General features: G+C 51.1%; 2 protein-coding genes across 2 annotated transcripts; one reads left to right on the plus strand and one right to left on the minus strand.

The window, feature by feature from the left end:
- Window positions 1-291: 291 nt before the first annotated feature.
- Window positions 292-5160, minus strand: NOL12 (nucleolar protein 12). Its single transcript, XM_024200145.3, has 6 exons — window positions 5083-5160; window positions 4435-4540; window positions 3894-3942; window positions 3120-3262; window positions 2026-2117; window positions 292-1043 (listed from the first exon to the last, which is right to left on the minus strand). The coding sequence occupies exons 1-6, from the start codon at window positions 5154-5156 to the stop codon at window positions 872-874; spliced, it is 636 nt and encodes a 211-aa protein (XP_024055913.2). The 5' UTR covers window positions 5157-5160; the 3' UTR covers window positions 292-871.
- A 7457-nt stretch (window positions 5161-12617) lies between these two features.
- LOC112106736 (arf-GAP with dual PH domain-containing protein 1-like) lies at window positions 12618-21478 on the plus strand. The gene is made up of 11 exons (XM_026657515.1): window positions 12618-12887; window positions 14085-14215; window positions 15204-15295; window positions 15379-15461; window positions 15979-16091; window positions 16570-16716; window positions 17091-17174; window positions 18342-18404; window positions 19954-20025; window positions 20792-21023; window positions 21146-21478. Exons 1-11 carry the CDS (start codon window positions 12797-12799, stop codon window positions 21172-21174), a joined length of 1137 nt encoding a protein of 378 aa, XP_026513300.1. The 5' UTR covers window positions 12618-12796; the 3' UTR covers window positions 21175-21478.
- The last annotated feature ends 64 nt before the right edge of the window (window positions 21479-21542 follow it).

The raw sequence follows: 21542 nt of genomic DNA on the forward strand, positions 1-21542 counted from the left end.
CATCACCATGGGCACAACAACACAGCTGGGCCAGTGCAGTAGGGGATTTCTTACTCTTCTAAACTGTCACACTGTCAGATGTAAGATAGCAGCCTTCAGTGACCAATGGAGCAATTCACTCCTGCCATGCCTATCTCAGTACTGCCACTAAAACATCTCCACATGCGTTCTCCTCCCTGAGGAGCTATGGACCTCCTCACCCCTCAACAACAGGACCCATCCCTTTCCTCCCAGCTGGAACTGGGCTTAGTCTACTATCTATCCCACCTGCAATAAGGCACACACATTTGCACTCTTACAAAGTGATATTTATAAAGATTTACACCAGGAAGTTACCAATCTCACCCTGGTTATCTATATACAGGCATGTGGCTTTGTGCAAAGAGCACGAGACACTCAAAGTGGGGCCAGCTTTCTTGAGCAAGGAGGAATGCAAAGTCAATGCAATAGAGCATGGGTGGAAGTTGAGCCCTCCCCTCCTCTTGTAAACCATCTAGATGTCATTCGCTCCACACCCAACTCTTCCATTTCTGTAAGGTAAGACACTAGCTTTCCTCTGCTCTCATGGGAAGAGGAAATTCCAGGGAACAGAGGGACCTATGCAGAAAAGGCAGGTCCAGGCTCGATTCACAGCCCCCCCAACAGAGACTGTAACAGACCTTCCACTGCATGCAATTACAGTGAAAAATGATGGGCCCAGCGTTTACTGGCCCCAACCAGGAGAAGAGATAGATGGGCTCGGCTGTACAGCTTGTCGAACAAGAATCCAAACAAGGTCCCATCCACAACAAACTGAGCATTCACATCAGGCAGAGACTGTTGCCAAATGCAGAGTCTTGCCTTGCAGATAATTTCCACTTCAGTTTGTCTATTAGTCTTGGTTGCGCCCTCTTTTGCCAGTCAGTTTCCGGCGCTGGGACTTGCTGGTTCGTCCAGCACTAGGTTTCTGGGTTTTCTTGTGTGGGTCTTGGCCATGCCTGAGCTGCTTTCCCTTGGGCTTCTTCCGGTTGCGTGCGTGCAGTGAGGCAGTGAGCGAAGAGATCCTGTAGAGGAAAGAGAGAGAAAGTCTGAGGCTTGGTCTACGCTACAGACTTATGCTGATATAACTATGTCGCTCAGGGGTGTGGAAAATCCACACCCCTGAGCGATGCAGTTACACTGACATAACTCCCTGTGTAGACAGTGCTATGTCGATGGGAGAGCTTCTCCCGCTGATATAGCTACCGCCTCTCAAGGAGGTGGATTAAGCTCTCCCATTGGCATAGGCAGTGTCTTCACTAAGCACTACAGTGTAGACAAGCCCTGAGACCTAGCTGGGATGGAGGGGTGCCTAAACACAAGGGGATTACAGCTTCCACCACAAAGGCAGTTTGCCTGCTTGTGGTGATGCAGGGCACCATGCTATTAATATTTGTATTGCACTAGCACCTAGGCGCCCCAATCGTGGATCAGGACCCCATTATACTCGGCCTGTACAAACAGAACAAAAAGATGACCTCTGTGTCAAAGAACTTGCAGTCTAAGCATGCTGCATAAAGTTTTAATCCCTTTGAAAATGAAGCATAGCCCAGTCACTTTAGCATTAAATACCACCCTGTAATGCCCCCAAAGCAGCTTTGAATCCCGGACACTAGAAAATGTTGAGAACGCCACAGGTCTAAACTTTAAAGTCACCTGATTGGCAAACCGTCTCCTTTTGCAAATCTGTTGAGGAGGGGGCGGGACTTCACCCAAACTGCACCAATATCCTTCTGCTGCCACTAGCAGGGATTAACATTACTGAGCACTCATTACCCATCAGCGCAAAACACCCTCAAACCCAGCTTTGGAGCACCATGGCCCATCTGTGCTTGTGTTCTGCCGGTGCCCTCTGCTGGTAACAAAACACCACAGCAAGCCCAGGATGGACATCAAAACCCTATGTTGTCTCCCCACATGCATATTCCAGATATCCAAGTTAGAGGGTGGTAGAATGCTACAGGATTGTTTGGGCAGGAGGAGAGAGGTGAGTAGTTTTATACCCACCTCTGGGACAGGAAGGGATCTCCAGACTTCTTGGGCAATGTACTTGTGAATCCACTTGACGTTTCCTTTTCTTCTGATCCACTACCTCCTCCCTAACAAAACACAACAGGTCAGTCTGAGCAGCGTTAGGTGGTTCCACAGCTCTCTCATTCGGACAACAACTTTGTGAAAGAAAGATCCTCTCATAAATGACCTCCTTCTCAAACTCTTCAAATCCTCCACTACTTGGTTCCCAATGTCTCAGTAAACCATAAGGAAGGACTCCACAGACCAATAGGGGACCACTATGCTGTTCCATTCCAAGACCCAACCTGTAATTAAGGTCTAAAGGGACACAGAATTGAGTTTCATTATGAATCAGAGGGTTTCATTTTTGAAGACACCAGGGTGTGTTTCTGGATGGGCAGATGTCCTCAGGGATCTGCAGGATTCCCTCTACCACACAGGGAACCTTTTGTTTCTATGTTACTGGTTCAACTCCATAGGCTCATAGTGATCACAAGGCGTTTCCAACCAATTACTGCCTGGAGACCCTTGGGAAATGAGCTTGAGGTCTCAGTTCAGTTCTGGGGTTTCCATACGCCAAAAAGCCACCACAGTGGAACTAACTGGATTCCTCATTTGCAGTCTCAGCAGAGAGACCAAGGCCTAAGTGGGTCACGGAGACAAATTCCCTCTCACCATAGAGATGATCTCTTCAAGACAGGACTCAGGCCAAGTGGACAGGCCATGTAGGGAAGTCTGTACACTAGCTAGTCGTGTCATACCTGCTCTGGGGATACGGCAGCCACCAGAGCTATCAATTCACCACCTTTCACCAACACTAAGTTTCTATGGAATATCAGAGAACTTAATTTTGGGCGTGAAGCAGCCTTTCGGGAAAGTTTACCCCCCCCCACTCATGAACCAACAATGGCAATTGAGGAAGAGTGTAAAAGTTGCTAGTCTCCTTTCCCATCCTTGCTCATACTGAGGGCCCCAGTAGACTCAAACTACTGTCATATTTAGGGAATGTTGGTCCCATCCAACCAGCTTTGGAGATTTTTGAGGCTGACACGATGAGGACTGGACAGAGACACAGCAGAGAGTCATACCCCAGAGGAGCTGAGTCCTAGCTGGCGTGCTCCTGAGAGGTCCAGGTCACTGACGGTAGTCACTGTTACAGTGTGGTTTGGGTGATCAATGCTCACAGACTCTGTTCTGGATGTCACCAAATGTTCCAACTCATCAGCTTCATCTGCAGAGTCAACAAAACACACCACTGACCATGCAGGAAAGGTGTGAACAACACAAACACAAAGCAAATGGGCTTCCCAGGCCAAATTCACCCTGACCAGTTCCTGCTCTATATGGGTAGGTGCCCCAATTGCTGCACCCAGCATTACAGGGCTGAGAAGGCTCTGAAGCCACAGAGGCAAAGAGTGAAGTCAATAAGAACAAACATCCTCTCCCGCCACATAGGGGATCTCACACCTTGACAAAGCCTTACAGATCACCTCCCAGTTGCTGCTTTCTATACCTCCCACCCCCACCAGATACAGCCTCTGCCTGGAAAGATGGTGGCAGAGGGATTCCTCTCCATAGCCCATCAACATTGCTTCTCAGTCAGGCACAGGGGGCAATAAAATAATCGCTGGGCTAATTGGGCTGCCTCTGCTTCATTCCCAACTCACATCACACCAATGAAGGAGAGATTGGACACGTGTCTCCTAACAGCAGGACATAAAACCTTAAGGCATCAGGTTGGCCCTCAGTTAAAAACTCCTCCTCGTAGCTTCAGCACCCAGCCTTTTTTCCCCCCCCCCCCCCCATCAACTGAGTTGTTGGTCATCATGGGGTACAGATCCATCACAGGAGACAACACTCACCTAGGGCCTCTTCTCTCTCTGTCAGCATTTTCAGGTACTCCTTGTGCCGCTAGAAAGGGAAACAAGTCAAGTCACTGCAGTACTTCCAGTCTTACCAGCTGTCACCCATGGCACAATCTCTAAACCCTTGCCCAAAGCATGCCCCCACCCTTCCTCAACTGGGCTGCAAAATAAATGTCAAGCGTCAAGCTGTCCTGCATATACAGCATTGGCTAGAGCCAGTGTGAGGACGGGCGGTGTAATCTTCCTCCATACACAGCTGTGCCAGCGCACCTCAATTCTACCCTACTAATGCATCCCATTATTATGGTCCTGGAGTTACCATGCAGCTCTGCTGATACATCCAAATGCTGCAGAACCTCCAGCTATTCGAGTCCTGTCTTGTTCCCCTCTCAGCACCCTGTCTTGCCAATACACCTTACCCTTGGCCTGAAACACCCCAGCTATTCCCCAACTACTGTATAGCCCCTTGCCACAACATACTGCCACGAACTAAACACCTCTAACCAGCTAACCACATAGATCACCTAGGGGAAAGTACCTCCTCTTTCATCTTCCTTTGCTCCTCTTTCAATTTTCGCTTGATCTCCTCCACTGCCACTTTCCGCCTCTCCACTTTCCGCTTGTGGAACCCAGTCAGGTACTCCCTGCAGTGCACACGGGGCAGGTTACAGCCATCCTGAACAGAAGAGAAACACTGACCCTTGCAGAAGCTCCTCCCACCCCCAGAGAGAGAAGTGGGGAATGGGAGGAAGAAAACCAGCAGTCTGGCATGGCCTGCAGCTCTCCACAGAGTACAGAGGAGGAAAAGGAGGGCCAGCATAAAGCATTCCCAAAGCTGAGGCCCACAGCTAGTCTTGCTTCCTACCAGTTCAAGAGGCCCGACTCCCTCAGCATACAAAGAAAGGGGCAGGGAGAGAAGAAACGTCCCTATTGGGTGTGCGTGTGTCTGCTTCCCACGTGGGAAGGCACCTCTGCCAGGGGTGCAGACCAGCTACTCTCCCCCGCACACACACGTGGGGAGGCACCCCTGGAGGAAGTGGGGGTCCAGCTGCCTTTCCCCCTGACACGCACACGTGGGGAGGTGACTCTGAAGGGGGGGCAGCTGCCCCTCACACACACGTGGGGACGATCGGCGGCGTCTCTGCCGTCGGACCCTCGTGACACCCATGGAGCCCGGCCCACTCACCGCCGACTGTCCTCATCGAAAATCACCGCCCGCCGGAGCCCCGCGCCGCTACCCCCCTTCTTCTTGCGGCCCATCCCGGCCCAGCAGCGCTGCTCCTTCCGGGGAACAGCCGCCCGCCCGGCTCTTCCGCCTCCTTCCGCTCGGCGGCTCACACGCGGCCTCCCAGCACCGCCCCCAGCAGATCGGCTCCGCTCGCCGGGCTGGCCGGGGAGGGGAGCGATACAGACTGAGCTGGGAGGCCGGGGTGAACAGTGATTTCCCTTCCCCTTCCCCACGCCCCATCCGGGAAGGATTCGGCCTGGGGCGTGGGAGAGACCAGGGCCAGGTGGCCCTCAGCCTCAACAAGTGTGACCGACACCGACAGTATGCACAATGCAAGCCCTAGCTCGCCGACCCACCCTTTACCCCTGGTTCAGCTCTGGGCAAGGATGAGCTCCTCAGTGAGTTTCATACCCGCCTAAGCTGTGTCCCTGCTCTCCTGGGGCTCTCCTCTCCCACCCCCCAACGCCCGAGGCCATTCCCAGAACAGTCTCTGTATGTTAATAACAATAGCTGGAAGTTCCCAATCCTGGGATCCTAGGTTGGCGGGGAGTGGAGACGGAGAGACTGACTTGTGATTTTTGAATGCTTAGGTTGGCTATTCTGTGCGGGTCCTTCTCTGAGGTACTGACACCTTATCTACTAACAACCAAGGGAATAAAATCTGAATCAATTCACAGCCTTGCTGCCTCTCCTCTAGTTTCCTGATCTGAACTTCATTCTTCTTCAGTTTGCAGCTTTTCTGTAGCCACCTCTTGTCAATTACCTGTTCTCCTCTTAGTAGGTCAGATTCTGCCCTCAGTTACAACCATATAACCCCACGGAATAAAGTGGCACTGGGTGTAAATGAGGGATGAAAGTGGCCCTTTATCTCTGTTCCTTTAACTCATCGTAGATGTTGCCACTGGGGACTCTTTACTAGCCTGGAGATGTTCCCCTCAATGTAGTGGCTGGACTAATGCACTGCAGGGCACCAAGAGCGTGAATACATTTGTCCAGCAACTGCACTTAAGGGAGAAATCTGGACTAGCTCCATTATCTTCCCCTCTCTATCATATTTATTTAGGCCTGGTCTACAAGACACGGTTACTAAGCTGCCTTGCATTGACCTGCCTGTGGAATGTCTCCACTTATTTGGCTCCCACTTACATTTAGTGCCTCTCTACCGTAATTTAGTAACACTACCTCCCGAGCAGCGTAGAGTCACAGTCCTTGTAATTAGGTTGATTCAGTGTCAGTGTAGACACTGCATTGCTTACATTGACCATTACTGGCTTTCAGGATCCATCCCACAATGCCCCACACTGACAATACAATCGATACAAGTGCTCCTGGTGAGGACGCACACCACCGACACAAGGAGTCAAGTGTGCACACACACAAGCGATTTAATAACGGTGGGGGCTGTATACCAACATAAGTTAGGTTGACATAATTTTGTAGTGTAGACATGGCCTTATCTAGCTTCTTATACAGTGCTCATCACCATACTATCGGAGCTCCTGGAGGTAGCACATCCACTCTTTCCTCTCATAACTCGGAAATGATGTGCCCACTCTTTACAGAAGGGTACAACAACTTACAATAAGGTTACTTACCATAACGGTTATTGTTTGAGATGATTTGCCTGCATGGATCCCACTTGTAGGTGATATGCATGCCTTGCATGCACAAGCTCATGACTTTCTGGAGGGCCCAAACTGTCATTCCCTTCTACTATTTCAAGAATCTATCACAAAACTGAAATAGTAGAGAAGAATGTGGATCACTACAGTTACTGTAAAATATACTGTGAAATAACTTTTGCTTCTAGCATTGCCTATGTGGATCCTCTTGTAGGCAACTGGTAGAAGGCATTAGGAAATGGTAGGTGTTATTAAGTTAATACCTGCACAGTGCTTTAAACATTTACATTGTTTATTTTTGTTATTTTTTTCCCACTGTACTGCTGAGTAGAGCTGGTGTGAAAAGTTCCAAATTTGCCAATTCAAAATATTTTGCAGAGATGGTGCAATTTCACTGAAGTTCCCATGGAACACTGTCTGTCAGCTGTTTTCCTCCCACCTAGCCTGTCTGGCTCCTCAGTAGCCTACCTGGTGGGCTGCTGGGAACCCCAGGCTTCTAGGGTCCTTGGCTCTGGGCAGCACTTAAAGGGCACTGCTCCAGAGATAGGGCTCCATTCCCTTTCATGGAGAATTTTTAAGTTTGGAATTAAACCACATTTTGAAATATTAACATCCTCCGTGAAATGGAATGACCCTTCCCCACCCAGCTATAGTGCTGAGTGAACCTCTCTACAGTACCCAAGTGGAGAAGGGATAACATTTCTTCCTTTGGCACTATCTCATGCTAGGGATCCCTGAAAGGGATGTGGAAGAGGGGTATAGGCAGCATGGAGTGAAATTGGATAAAGTTTCCCTTTGAAATGATTTTTAAGAACAATTGGTCTGAGGCAATTCTACTCCATGCAACAAGGAAATAAGAAAGGCAGTTGCCAAAGGAGCAGGAGGAGGGGAACAGGTCCACAGAGAAGGCTGGTCCAAGATTCTTGACTGGACTGTCAGATATGAGACCTTGCAGCAGATGACACGGTCATCCAGTTAGCAGTTGCAGATGCTGATCTCTGTGAAAATATGTCTATCTCATAAGTAACTCTCTGGACTTGTGTAAAGGCCTTTGGTTAGTGTGTTACCTATATAACCCCAGAGACTGAAATCTAAACTAAGGAGTTAACTTCTTTGCAGATGGAGGATAACCGTTCTAGAGACCTCAGCATTGCTCTTGAATCTTTAATAGAGAATGCAGGGAATCATTAGTTTTGTTGCTAAACAGATTAGGCCTGTTGGAATTATTAATAATATTTGAAATTATTAATATTGATATGGGAAATCACCAAACACTAATTTAACCATTAATTCTTTTATTAAATCAAAAGGCCAAATGGTACTTATACAATTGCTCTAAACATGCCTAAAAAGCCTAACTAATACGCAATTTACTACATCCAAACAGTAACAAAACATTTAGAAGCATTTGATCAAGATACTTACAACTGAGCTAAACCCAGGGGTACTCAGACTCATATCAGCCAGCTCCAACGTGGTCAGGCAGGTATTAGCAATGAACCCTTTAAGAGTTTACTTTTTATACCTTTTAACAAACAAGTGATGTCACTGCCAATTACTGACTTCAGCTAAAAACCAATTGGAGACAGTTCACCCTTCTTTCCACTCTTAATCCACATAAGAGTTACAGTCTCCTTTCCTCCCCTCCTTCTTGGTGTGGAACAGTTTTCCCATTGCACCTGGGTTCACATAGGCTTTAACACTGGTGTGTGGGTTGGGGAAGGGCTGTGTCGGCTCATTGTAAGACAGATTCTCTCTGTGATTTAAAGCCATCTGCAGTCACCCCTATTGATCAGAGGCCTTCTTTTTAGAAAATTTCCCTTATCTTATTAGTTATTCTTTGAACCAGACATCCTCCCTACTTTATTATTTTTGGCCTTATAACTCATTATTTTCAAAGCCTTCCTTCTACTTGCTAGTCACAGCCTTTTTTTTACAACACATATGTATTTTCTTAACCTAAGCTAACTTCAGTTCTTTAATTTTATACTTATCCTACAGAGCCCCTCAAAAGAGAGGTACTCGATGGTTCTTTGGACCTCTCAGGCAAACCTAAAGACTGGACCAAGGAATATGAATGCATCACAGGTATGGCCACTGCTCTAGCTGCTATCATCTGCTTAGAAGGCATGTTTTGTCACTTGATGACCCTCTGCTATCCCTGACTTAGTTTCCTTCTTATCAGCCTCGGAAAGCTGATCCTGGTGAGACAGTTTATCCCAGCAGTGGCACTGGAATACTTTTAATAGTGGGGCTGCTGAAAGCCAGTTCCCTTACCCCTGTCTGCATCCCCGCCCCCTGAGCTGGGGCCAGGAGCAGGGCCGTGTCTCCGGGAGGGGGGAACCGGAAAGGGATAAGGGGGCTGAGGCTGGGGCCACAGCTGGGGGCAGGTGCGCGGCTAGCAGCCGGGACTCTGGGTGCGGGGCCAGGACCCCAGGCGCAGGGCCGGCAATGGAGCCCCAGACCCGGGGCTGGCAGCTGGGACCCTGGGCGTGGGGCTGGGAGCCTGCGTGTGGGGCCAGGAGCACAGCTCTGTGCAAAACCTGGGGGTGCTGCAGCACCCCCCGCACTCCTAGTTCCCGTGCCTATGCAGGTGAGGAAGCAGTATATAGCTAACACTTCCTGGTAGCTGACTATCCTCATCTGGAGGGAGGCTGAGGAGTATGCCTTTTTCCACAGAAGATCTAACCTCTTTGAATTTCTTTCCCTAGGTGAGAACAAGGAGAATCAGATGATTGGTTTCTTTCTTGCAGGTTGGGTGGTTGCAAAAGCATTCAAACCTCAGGGAACTTGGTATCTTCAGTCAGGTCTTTTGCAGGAAGGGAAGTTGATGTGAGCCACAGATCCTTCCAGGGCTCCAGGATGCCTTCATTTGTGGGAATAGCTACCCTACTAGGGCCTGTAATATGTGGCACAAACTGAAACTTTCTCTGCTCAGCTGCCTGCTCCAGGTCTAGAGTCTCAGCAGTTCTCCCCATAGGTATTTTTGTAGTCATTAGGAGAAGTTGCTGGAGGAGCCACAGTGTCATCTGGGGATGAATAGAAGGGATGAGGAGGTCCTGTGGCAGGATACACATCAGTCTCTTCATCCTCCCATTCTTCGGATCAGAATTTCTGAGGGAGATGCTTTGGAGCTCTCACGGGAGAAGAAAGTGTAACCATCCTGGCCTCTTTTCTGCCTTCTTGGATGTTCAACCCCTTTCAGGTACAGGCAATGGAACCCACATGGGCCCGTGAGGCTACGATATCACTGAGCCATAAGGCTATGGAGGTGATACGCCAGGAGGAACCCAGGAAGCAGGAAGCATCCAAGAGGTAAAAGGAGCCTCACCAAAATGAAGATGCTGGAAGTGAGAGATCCAAGGATAAACCTTGGTCCTGTTCCTGACAACAACAAGGTTAACTCTGGGGTGCTCTGGCTCCAAAACCTGCTGCACATAGATAGCATGCCAGGGACAATAGAAAGGGGCAAGTGGGGGCTTCTTTATTTTGTGCTGAGGAAGTAGTAGTAAGGGCCAAGCTGAAGGGAGGTGTGGACCTCCTCAGTGCTGAAAGGTCCCAGGAAGACACAGATGCAACAGTCGATGCAGAGGGTCCTGAGGCTGAAGTAGCCAAGGTAGAAGAGACTGCAGCACTTGGCACTGAGGGAGTGGGATGGGCTGCTCTGCTGTCAAGGACATGGCTGACGTATGGCTAGAGTAATATTGAAAGAGTAATATGCCTGGGGCTTCTTTACATTTTTGTCTTCACCAGTGAGGGAGAACCCTGATACTGTAATGGGAAGCAGTCTTTGAGCCTGCTTCAAGAGCTGGACACAGAGGTAGAGGTAGCGCTTGTAGAAGGAGCTGATTCCTTATTGCCCATGACACTTGGCTTTGGAGAAGAGGACAGTCAGGTTGATTGGCTCTGAAAGGATGATTTCACAATATCCTTGGCATGGATTCCAGGGGTTTGGGGATTGGGGGTCTGTGTCTCTGTCCATTGGGGAACCAGTGGTCCTGCATCCTGATTCAACCATGTGAGACGGAGATCTCAGTGTGGCTTTCTCTGGTATTTCTGCCCTTGAGAATGTTGCCTTTATGATTCTCTGTAAAAGATGTAATTGAGGCAGGTATCTAGGGTTTGACAGTCTGAGAACTAAAGGATTTACAAATTGGGCCCTGGCCTGGAACATGCCCTTTTCCTTTATGGAAGAGGGATCTCATGTTGTCATCTGTGATGAACGTTAAACTACCAAACAAAAGACAAGGTTGAAGTCAGTTGTCTTGGCTTTGACCATTGAAAGGGTGTGCACGTCAGCACTGGAAACACTTGATGGAGGCTAAGGAGGCTGTTAAGTGCCCAGTGGATCAGGAATCTAACACAGACTCTGTCTCTAACTCTATTTAAAACAAGCAGCTGCATACAGAAAAAGAGCAAATTCTCCTGAGGGGGAAAAAGCAAGGATCAAAAGGGAAGTGGCATATCCTGTCAGTGCTGACTCGCAGCCTACAGTGGTTTGAAGGAACGGAGTGGTTGTTGGATCAGCACCTCCTTTAATGCTCCCAGGGGCATGGGGGACGGGGCATGAGGAACGGGCAGGGTGCACACGCAGCCCCAACGGACATGGCCCTCCAGAACGTGCTGCGCTCATGTGCCCCAGCAGGGGCGCTGGAACAATTTGCATAGTGGGGGTGCTGAGAGCCACTGAACCAAACTGTAAACCCTGGATATGATGGGAACCACTTCAAACCAGGGGGTGCGGCAGCTCCCCCCACACCTCTAGTGCCAGGACCTAAACCCAAGGCACCTCTACAGTGGGGACCTGCAGGGCAATCATCCCAGGAGCTCCATTCCTCTCAGCACTCGCTTTCCCGCCTCAAAGCCCCATTGGCTGAAATCTTCTGTCACTCTCGCCTCTACTCCAGTCAGCTTCCTCAGGCTGGGGGTGGGGCTAAAAGCACACTGCCAAACCTCAACTGCCACAGAACCTTGTGGAACCTTTCGACTCCAAGATTAAAGGTTCCTGATTGGAGCCTATCCCTCCCAATCAGGTTCAGGCACGGGTGGGACTTTCTCAGCTCAGGCTGAAGTTCACTTTCTACTGTGGTGTTTAAAAGCGGCTGCTGGTGTGCAAGGCCCTAGATGTGTATAACATGATATCTTATGACCCCCTCTGGCAGTCAGGTCCCACATCCCCCTCTTCTGTCCCTACAGAGATCGGGTCGCATGAACTAGCTGTGTCCCCCTCACTCACAGCTACAGATGACAGCTTCTCTTCCATCAGTCCATACAACAAATCTCCAGACTTCCTTTAAAGGAGCTGCAGTTTAGTCCATGTTGTTGGGAGCAGGACACAGGCTGTTCTGTTAGTTACAGGGTGGGTGCTGTGGTTGTTTTCAGTCATGTCAGTGTGCCTCAAGACACAAGCTGCAGGACTCCCTGAAATATCCAATCACTATGTAGACAGTGTGGTCTGGTGGTAACAGCAGGGGAGTGGGCATTAGGACTCCCAACCTTGCCACTGACTTGTTGTATGACCTAAGGCAAGCCACTTAACCTCTCTCTGCCTCCATCTGTAAAATGGGGATAATATTTACTTTTCAGGGAGCTTGTGAGGCTTCAGTAATGCTTATAAAGTGCTTTGAGATCCTCTGATGAACCCTGGCACATTATTAATTATGAGGCGGCCTGGTGGCCATTACTCCTGACACTGGGTGTCGCCTCTGAGCCGTGGCTGTGTTGCCTTTAGCAACTTGCCTGTGGCTTGTGTTCTTTTCCTGCAGCTTGTCCTTTTACCAGCAGAAATGCGGAAAAACCGGTTATGTGGTTAATTGCTGCACTTCCCTTCACGCCCACACAGTCGGCCTTCTCCTCCTCCTCAGCCTGCACACACCTCTGTCTCTTTCCCTCTGCTGCACTCTGTCAATCCAATAGGGTTTGTGCTCCGATTTTATTAACCCTACTGATCCCCTGCCCCAAGCCCCTTCTCCCTTGGGCAAGCCAGTGGGCTTGATCACAGGTAGCTGCCTTCCTGGCCCTGCCCTGCCCAAGGGCAGCTATTGGAGACAATGGCTGAAAAGGATGACAAGAATTTGAAAGCCCTAAAAGAGGTGTGGAGGAGAGCTGAGAATGCCTTGTGCGCAGACTGTGGGAAGCCAGGTGAGTCTCTGGGGTCTCAGTAACCCAGGTTGGGGAAGAGGCTGCAGCGGAGAGAAGGGGACACTTAGCAGAGATGGATCCAAATTGGGGCTTGGTGTTGGGGAGACAGTTCCATGGGAGGGACAGCTGGAGTAGCCAGTTTTGGGGATGAAGTGGAGGAGTAGGTGTCAGAAACTGTCTAGCCTTGGGGGAGCAGTGTGTCAGGTTGTGGTGGTTTGATATGGGCTGTCTGGAGGAGTTTCTCCTCCATGGAGGGGGAAGGTATGGTGGGAGAGTCATTGGCCTAGCTGGACACTAGGTGCAGGGATTTGTTTTTTGTGTCTGGAGATGGTACCTGGGTAGAAGAGACCCTACTGTGCGCAGTGGAGGAAGAACAGGGACATCCTACCGCTTGAAGTGTAGAAAGATGGGGAGATTTTGCAACCACACCACCTTGGGCTGCTGTCATGTCAGAGCTGAGTAATTACTTGGGGTCAGGCCCAGTCAGGACTTGACAGAAAAGCTTCTAAAGAAATTGCAGATGCTGCAGAAAGTGTTGTGAGTGATTCAGAAAGCCATCCTCTCCTTAGAGCCAGCACTGAACCAATGTCCTGCCATGGAGATATTGTTCTACTAGAAGTGCCATCTTTTGAAAGGAATAGAAATCCAAGATCCTAATCCTGGAGGAAGGTTAAAAGACCCCATGGCACTTTCAGCAAAATGAGGGCGTTAGCCCCAAATTCAATTTTTGGTAATTAATCACATTTTACCTTCCTAAATTCCTACTCGTTTCAATTGAATTCAGTGTTGTTCTTCACTTCCTTGAACAGTTGAACAGTGATGTGTGTTGCTGTGCATTGTTAAATAGCTGCCATATTCCACCCCAGAGGTGGCTGCATTTCTGTATTGGGTGAATGATTCTGAGAGAGAGAGAAAGAGAGAGTCTGTAAATTTTTTGGGGATCCTTCAAAATAAAAGGCACAATCTAGATATAAGATCATTATCCTACTGCTTGGAACAGCAGGAAGGATAGAACGATAGTGATGTATTTTATTAGCTGGTGTCTATTCCCCAGCAGGTGACTAACTCAGATCACATGAAATTGAGGCTATACAGCCCTCCTCATCTGTTTCCCTGGGGGCCTTGACAGCACATTTCTCAGTCATGGCATATCTCCCTTGAGTACCTGCCACTGATCCCCTTTTTATTTACCCTCAGATCCTGACTGGGCATCTCATACTTTGGGTGTCTTTATCTGCCTGAGCTGCTCAGGTATCCACCGCAATATCCCTAACATTAGCAAAGTTAAATCCTTGAGGATGGACCACTGGGACGAGGCCCAGGTGCAGGTGAGAGTCTTCTTACCTGCATCCCTGCTGCAGTGCAACTCAAGTCGGGGTTCTTTGTCCAGAACACTCAATTTCTTGGGTCCTGGGAAAGTGAAACCACATGATCAGGCCTTTTGAGTCATGCTGTTGGACATTCATTTTCATTTCATAACTAGCCTCTTTGCTAGTAGAAGGGTTTTAATACCCCAGTGGAGAGGATTCCTCCCAACCCATCCCTCCCCCAACTTGATGGACGATGATGCACTTACCCTTTGGTGGGCAGAGTGAAGGCAATGGCTCTGCATTATTCCTACATCATGTTATTTTATGACTAGGGTGGAAGTCTGCTTGAAACATACCCTGCCAAGATCCAGGATCCCCTTGGCTGCAAACAACTGATTCCCCACCAGCCAACACCATGGAGACCAGGCCCTAGGTCTTATGCAGGACTCAATAGTCCAAGCATGGCACCCCTTCCACCTCCACCTTGGAAGACTCCACGGCGCTCTGGGAAAAGCCTCCAAATAGTGCTGGATCCAATGGGATCTATGGGAACTTGACTTCTCCGCCCACTGTCCCCCTGGGCACTCACCAGGTCTCCCAGACAGCCATGCAAAATCATCCGTATAGCACCACTCTTTGGAGAGGAGCTGAGTACTCTGGGATATGTTCCCAAAAGGCTTTGCTGCTGCCACAATACACGGGATGGAACAGCAAGAGCACTAAACAAATGTACACACGCCAAGTGTGTGTGCACTGCCCCCACGTTAACCACTTTTGCGATAATTACATTGGGTTCAGTACAATCTATGTAAGTCTCTAAGTCAGACCAGGCCTTTGAGACTTGATAGACACCAACCCTTGTGTAGTCACTCATCCAGGGACATTTCAGTGGATGGGAAAGGGGATCTGCTTAGATGGCTACACCCTGCGTGTAGGGGGGTGGGAAAGGCCCACAGTGCAATTTGCATCAAAGGGAAGGCACTGACTCTCTTGTCTTATTTTGCAGTTCCTGGAGCAGCATGGGAACGCGGTGGCTAAAGCCACGTACGAGGCTCACATCCCCATTTACTATTACCAGCCAACCCACGCCGACTGCCAGTAAGAATGATTACTTAAGAGAGGGTGGACACTTCTGGGATCCTTCAGTCTGTCACTAAGCCCCACATTGTGTCACTCCACAGAGTCCTGAGGGAGCAGTGGATACGGGCCAAGTATGAGCGCAAGGAATTCACCGAGCCAGGGAAACAGCTGCCGTATTCCAACGGTAAGAGCACGGCATGGATTTATCCCTCACATTTATACTGCCCTAGCCCTGGCTGGGTGTTGACAGGGCACTGTCATGAGAAAGCTCGCAGCACCGACATCTCCGCTGGCCCTGTCAGCACTACTGTGAAGGAGCTCACATGCTGGCTTGTACTTACAGGGCATTATTTTGAGGAAGCTCATGGTGCTGGCATTTTGGCTGGGCACTGCCACAAGGAAGCTCACAGCACTAGTGTCCCAGCTGGCACTGATGTGATGGAGTTCACAGTGCTGGTCTGGCCAGTGCCCCAGGCTAAGGAATCACGGTCTTCCTCCATCCCACTCCCAACGACGACAGTGGTCATATTTGAAGTTCTCCTGTCAATGCAGTAAAGCAAACTCCTGCACCCGAGGGCATGCAGAACGAAGCAGGCAGAGCTCTGGGTCACTGCCAAGTGCCTACGTGTGGCGGGCTGGGAGGCTGAGGCTTACATGCAGAGAGTGAGCTCTCTCACACAGACTGGCCTCTCTGTTCCTAGGGCTGAAGGAAGGGATCCTATGGAAACGGGGCCGGGATAATGGGCAGTTCTTACCCCGCAAGTTTCTCTTGTCTGAGCGAGATGGGTGTCTCAAGTATTTTGCCAAACCGGACGTGAGTATGGTCTACTTGGAGGGCAGCTCCTGCCTCGCAGTGCACCCCAACCTGGGGAGAGTGCCCCCTGCTGGTGCCAGGGAGACATTTCTATTCTCCCCACATAGTCCTGAGGACTCCCCTTGCACCCTCAGAGTCCCCCACGCTGGGATACAGCGTCCCTTACTGGTAAAAGGGAGATCATTTCCATTCGCTACATTCCCAGAGGGATTCTCCCTTAGTGCTGCCAGCAAAGCCCAACCTGGGGAGAGAGCCCCTACCTCGTGCCATGGAGACATTACTCTTCTCCCCTTTACAGTCAATGCATCCAAACCTCTGACACACTCCCTCTGCTGGTGCTAGGAAAGCCTTTCCACTCTCTCTGCTCGGAGGACTCCTCTCCGCTTGCCTTGTCAGTGCCTCTCAGTCTCTAGCCAATGGTTTCTATCCCATCTGTATCTTTAGGGCCAGATCTCACCGATTCCATTTCCTTTCTCAGGCAAAAGAGCCCAAAATAAATATTAAAATTGACACCATCAATGCCACATTCCAGCCAGTAAAGATCAGGAACCCCAATGGCCTGCAGATCAGCTACCTCAAGGATAACAAGACCCGCAATATCTTCCTTTACCACGAGGATGGAAAGGTACAGGGGCCTGTCCTAGCCCGAGACAGAAATCCCAGCCTTTAGCAGTAGCAGGTGCTGGAGGGAATGGTGTAGGAAAATGCTGGCAGCATCACTGTACTACATGTTGTGGGAGTGCTGCATGTGTGTGTGGGGGGGTGTCACTGGAGGGAAAGGGGCCGGAGAATTGGCTGGGGGATGAGTTGCTGTATAATTTAGGAGCCACTGTAGAGACTGCTATATAGGCTTTTGGGTTGAAACTGAGGAATGCTGTGAGAGTGTGGGCCACGGGAGGAGCTCATACATATTCCCAAGGAGCTGTTTGGAGGGGTGGGTTGGGTGGGTCAGCACCGGTCACTCTGAAGCTCTCTCTCCTGTGCTGCTTCCCTCCCCAGGAGATAGTGGACTGGTTCAATGCGATACGTGCAGTGCAGGTTCATTACCTGAAGGTGGCATTTCCCATGGCCAGTGACAATGAGGTAAGAGATCACCTGAGAGTAATAACCAGCCCCCCTGCTGGTATCGGTATCTAACACCATCCAGATAGAGGAATTTATCTGTTCTCTCAGAGTCTTCCGGGGAAGAACTCACTATTGTGGCTTGGCTAATGTTCCCTCTAATTTTTTACATCCATGTGTGGAATGAATTTTGCTATGTGCACCAATATGGAAGTGATGTGTGGCGGGGGTGGAGCCGAGGGGTTCAGAGTGTGGGAGGGGGCTCAGAGCTGGGGCAGGGAGTTCGGGTGTGTGTGGGGATGAGGGCTCTGGCTGGGGGTGCAGGCTCTAGTGTGGGGCCGGGGATGAGGGGTTTGGGGTGAAGGAGGGGGGCTCAGGGCTGGGGCAGAGGGTTGGGGTGTGTGTGGGGATGAGGGCTCTGGCTGGGGGTGCGGGCTCTAGTATGAGGCTGGGGATGATGGGTTTGGGGTGCGGGAGGGGACTCAGGGTTAGGGCAGAGGGTTGGAGTGCTGGGGGGGCGGTGATGGTTCTGGCTGGGGATGCAGGCTCTGGGGTGGGGATGAGGGGTTTGGGGTGTGGGAGGGGGCTCAGAGCTAGGGCAGAGGGTTGGGGTGCAGGGGGGGTGAGGGATCTGGCTGGGGTTGCGGGCTCTGGGGTGGGGACAGGGATGAGGGGTTTGGGGTGCAGGTTGCCCCAGGGCTGTGGTGGGGAAAGAGGACTCCCCCCAGCCCTCTCTCACTACAGCAACCCAGGGTTGGGGGAGAGTGCCTCTTTCCGGCCATGGCAGCTCTGGGGCCGGGGCTGGGGGAGAGGTGCCTCTCCCTACCGTGGCAGCTCTGGGGCCGGCGGAGAGACACCTCTCCCCGCTGTGTGCCTGCGTGGCCCTTGATAGCCTGCTGTGCGGCCGCACGGCTTAGAGGGAACTTAGGATGCCAAGCTAACAGTGGTGCGGTTAGAGGGGCCTGAGATATGTCAGAGAGCAGCTCTTCTCTGCCCATCCCCCAGAGGCAGCCCTCTCCCCTGACAAAGCAGGGAAGGTGACATTAGTAGATGGAACTTAGAAGGGGATTAAGATCATGAGAAGGAGGGAGAAGAGAGGAGTTGGAGCGCTGAGGGCAGGCTGAAAGGGAGGTGAGTGAACAAGAAGAACCAGCTAAAGTGAAAGATGTGCATTCTCCTTTTATGCAGATCAAAAGCCGACTAATGCAGAAATTCCTGAAGGAGGGGTACATGGAGAAGACTGGTCCCAGGGTAAGATGGGATGGCACAAGGAATCTAACTGAGACACTAGCGTTCCTGACCTGCCCGGGTTCATTTCAGGATCCTCATGTTTGTCATCATATCCCCAGACTTCTCAAAGATCCGCGGCAATGCTGCTCTGTGCCTCAGCTAGGGCACAGCTGGGGTCTCATTGGGGAGCAGTGAGGGTGGCAATGAGGAGATGCAAAATTAGATGAAGATGGAGGCTGAATTCCTCACTCATCCCACAAGAGTGGGTTTATTAAGTGTATGTACGTGCGTGCATGTGGACCTTGGAGACTGACCTTCCCTGTCACCTGAGCTCAGGGGCCCTTTGGGTGAGAAGTCTGTATGTTGGTGGAGACACTCAGGATTGAAAGAACATGGGTGCTGAATCCCCTTCTCACCTCAGCAGAAGTGGGCTCCCTCCAGGGCAGGGATTTTGAAACCAGTTTGTGTGTCTAGATCAGAGGTGGTCAAACTACGGTCCACGGGCCACATCCGGCCCTCGGGACTGTCCTGTCCAGCCCCCGAGCTCCTGGCCCGGGAGGCTAGCCTCGGCCCCTCCCCTGCTGTCCCCCCTCCCCCACAGCCTCAGCTCGCTCGCTCCGCCGCCAGCGCAGTGCTTTGGGCAGCGGGGCTGTGAGCTCTTGGGGCAGCGCAGCTGCAGAGCCCGGCCTGACCCGGTCTCTGTGCTGTGCGGTGGCGGTGGCCTGGCCCGGCTCCAGCCGGGCAGTGTGGCTGTAGCGCCGCCAGCCACCGGTGCTCCAGGCAGCGCGGTAAGGGGGCACGGAGCAGGGGGGGTTGGATAGAGGGCAGGGGAGTTTGGGGGGGTGGTCAGGGGGCGAGGGTATGGATAGGGGATGGGGCGGGGAACAGGGGGTTGAATGGGGGCAGGGGTGCCGGGGGGGCAGTCAGGAAGGAGGGGGTTTGGGTGGGGCAGCAGGAGGCAGTCAGGGGCAGGGGTTCCAGGGGCAGTCGGGACAGGGAGAAGGGATAGTTGGATGGAGCAGGGGTCGGGGGGGGGGGGGGCAGATAGGAGGTGGGGGCCAGGCCACGACCCCCTCCCCTAACCGGCCTTCTATACAATTTACGAAACCCGATGCGGCCCTCAGGCCAAAAAGTTTGCCCACTCCTGGTCTAGATCAGGGGTAGGCAACCTATGGCACGCGTGCCGAAGGCGGCACGTGAGCTGATTTTCAGTGGCACTCACATTGCCTGGGTCCTGGCCACCGGTCCGGGGGGCTCTGCATTTTAATTTAATTTTAAATGAAGCTTCTTAAACATTTTAAAAACCTTATTTTCTTTACATACAACAATAGTTTAGTTATATATTATAGACTTATAGAAAGAGACCTTCTAAAAATGTTAAAATGTATTACTGGCACGCGAAACCTTAAATTAGAGTGAATAAATGAAGACTTGGCACACCACTTCTGAAAGGTTGCCAACCCCTGGTCTAGATGAAGCCCCGGATTTAAATGAAATGCGGTAGCAATTCCCCTCTCTCCCCCGCAGAGGGCACTCTCCTCCTATAAATGTCCCCTCTTTACCTCCACAGCAGAGAGAGGCCTTCAAGAAGCGCTGGTTCACACTGGATCACCGCAGACTCATGTACTTCAAGGATCCATTGGTAAGTAGGGTGACCAGACAGCAAGTGTTGAAAAATCGGGACGGGGGTGGGCGGTAATAGGAGCCTATATAAGAAAAAGACCCAAAAATCGGGACCGTCCCTATAAAATCGGGACATCTGGTCACCCTATTGGTAAGTCAGAACTTGGATTGCATCCAGCTCTATTGTGCTGTGCTCTGGGGCGAGGAACAGCCGAAGGGTCCCTTTCCCTAGTGGGGTGGAGGCGAGACACAACTCCCCAAATGTCCATCAACAGATGCTTGGCCTCCCCATTCCACACACATCTCTCCCCCACCACCCAGTCATTCCAAGCCCTGTCCTTGCATCAGTCCTGCAAGCAATGGGAACTGGGTTATAATAACGATATGGTGGAAGTGACGCTATCTCAAGATAGCAGGAAGGGAACTGGAGACCCTTCTTATCCAGCCACCCTCTGCGTAATCCCCCTTAATGCCCTTCTAGAGCCTCCAGTTCCTCCCGCCATATTCTTTGGGCTCTTGTTCCAAAGATCATTGCTCATTCCCCCCACCCCCCTTCCCAAATCCCATCCCCTCTTAGTTGCTTCCTCTGAGTATAACTCCCCTGGTGTTCTGAACCACCAGTTCCCTTTATCCCGTTTGTTGTCACCCCTCCTTAGACCTTTTGCACTCATCTGCTCTGCCCCGTCTCCCAAACTCCCCTAGCTCAGGCGCTTCTGGGCCATATCTGTTTGGATGCCAGCGAATCCCTCCCCATGACACATCTGCCTTTCCCTCCTGCTGTGCAGGATGCATTTGCTAAAGGCGAGGTGTTCGTGGGCAGTAGGGAGCATGGATACAGCGTCAAGCAAGGGCTGCCAGCGGGGGCTCAGGGCAGCTTCTCCTGGCAGTACGGCCTCACCATCGTTACCCCCGACCGGGAGTATCTCTTCACCTGCGAGACAGAGAGTGACCAGCAGGACTGGATCGCGGCCTTCAGTCGGGTCATTGAACAGCCCATGACCCCCCAGGAGTATGCAAGTAAGTGCCAGGATGGTGTTCACTTCTCTCCTCCTGCGCCTGCCCACCAGCCTCATAACAGAGAGAACTGAGGATGGCCTGTCTCCCTGCTCTGATATACCCTCTATTTGCCTTCCCTACAGTTGAAGCCTACTTCAAGCTCAGCTCCTAGGAACCCCCCGGAGAACTGGACTGCAGCTCTACTCTGCCTTAGCCCTTTGGGAGGGTGCTATGGGAGAGAAGAGGAGCTGTGCACCAGAGAATCTAGACTCTCCCAGTACCTCATGGTTTGGAGCACTTTTTCTTAAACAGATCAACCAACCTCCCTTTGTTGCAGGGGGGCAAATTAGGCTGTACCCCTTTAAATGGAAGACACATTTCAAGACTGAACATTCAAAGCAACCAGTCACTGAGACCACTCCTAAGCAATGTTGTGATCGAACTGGAGACTGGAAGGGTCTGTCATCCAATCAGGCTTTGAAGGTTTGAGTACCAGGAGTGGTGAAGGGTGGGGGAGGGGGTGTTGTCTTTTAAACTTCC

Source organism: Terrapene carolina, unplaced genomic scaffold (genome assembly GCF_002925995.2).
Source record: "Terrapene carolina triunguis isolate 2854851 unplaced genomic scaffold, T_m_triunguis-2.0 Scaffold247, whole genome shotgun sequence".
Taxonomy (NCBI): Eukaryota; Metazoa; Chordata; order Testudines; family Emydidae; genus Terrapene; species Terrapene triunguis.

What these genes read in the sequence shown, in the direction of transcription:
- NOL12 (XM_024200145.3), bottom strand. Translation starts at nt 5,156, where the DNA reads ATGGGCCGCAAGAAGAAGGGGGGTAGCGGCGCGGGGCTCCGGCGGGCG. An exon ending in AAAGGAAGATGAAAGAGGAG is followed by an intron (nt 3,943 to 4,434) that starts GTACTTTCCCCT and finishes TTCCCTTTCTAG; the next exon opens with CGGCACAAGGAGTACCTGAA. An exon ending in AGAGAGAGAAGAGGCCCTAG is followed by an intron (nt 3,263 to 3,893) that starts GTGAGTGTTGTC and finishes TTGACTCTGCAG; the next exon opens with ATGAAGCTGATGAGTTGGAA.
- LOC112106736 (XM_026657515.1), top strand. Translation starts at nt 12,797, where the DNA reads ATGGCTGAAAAGGATGACAAGAATTTGAAAGCCCTAAAAGAGGTGTGG. An exon ending in CCAACCCACGCCGACTGCCA is followed by an intron (nt 15,296 to 15,378) that starts GTAAGAATGATT and finishes GTCACTCCACAG; the next exon opens with AGTCCTGAGGGAGCAGTGGA. An exon ending in TGGAGAAGACTGGTCCCAGG is followed by an intron (nt 18,405 to 19,953) that starts GTAAGATGGGAT and finishes TTACCTCCACAG; the next exon opens with CAGAGAGAGGCCTTCAAGAA.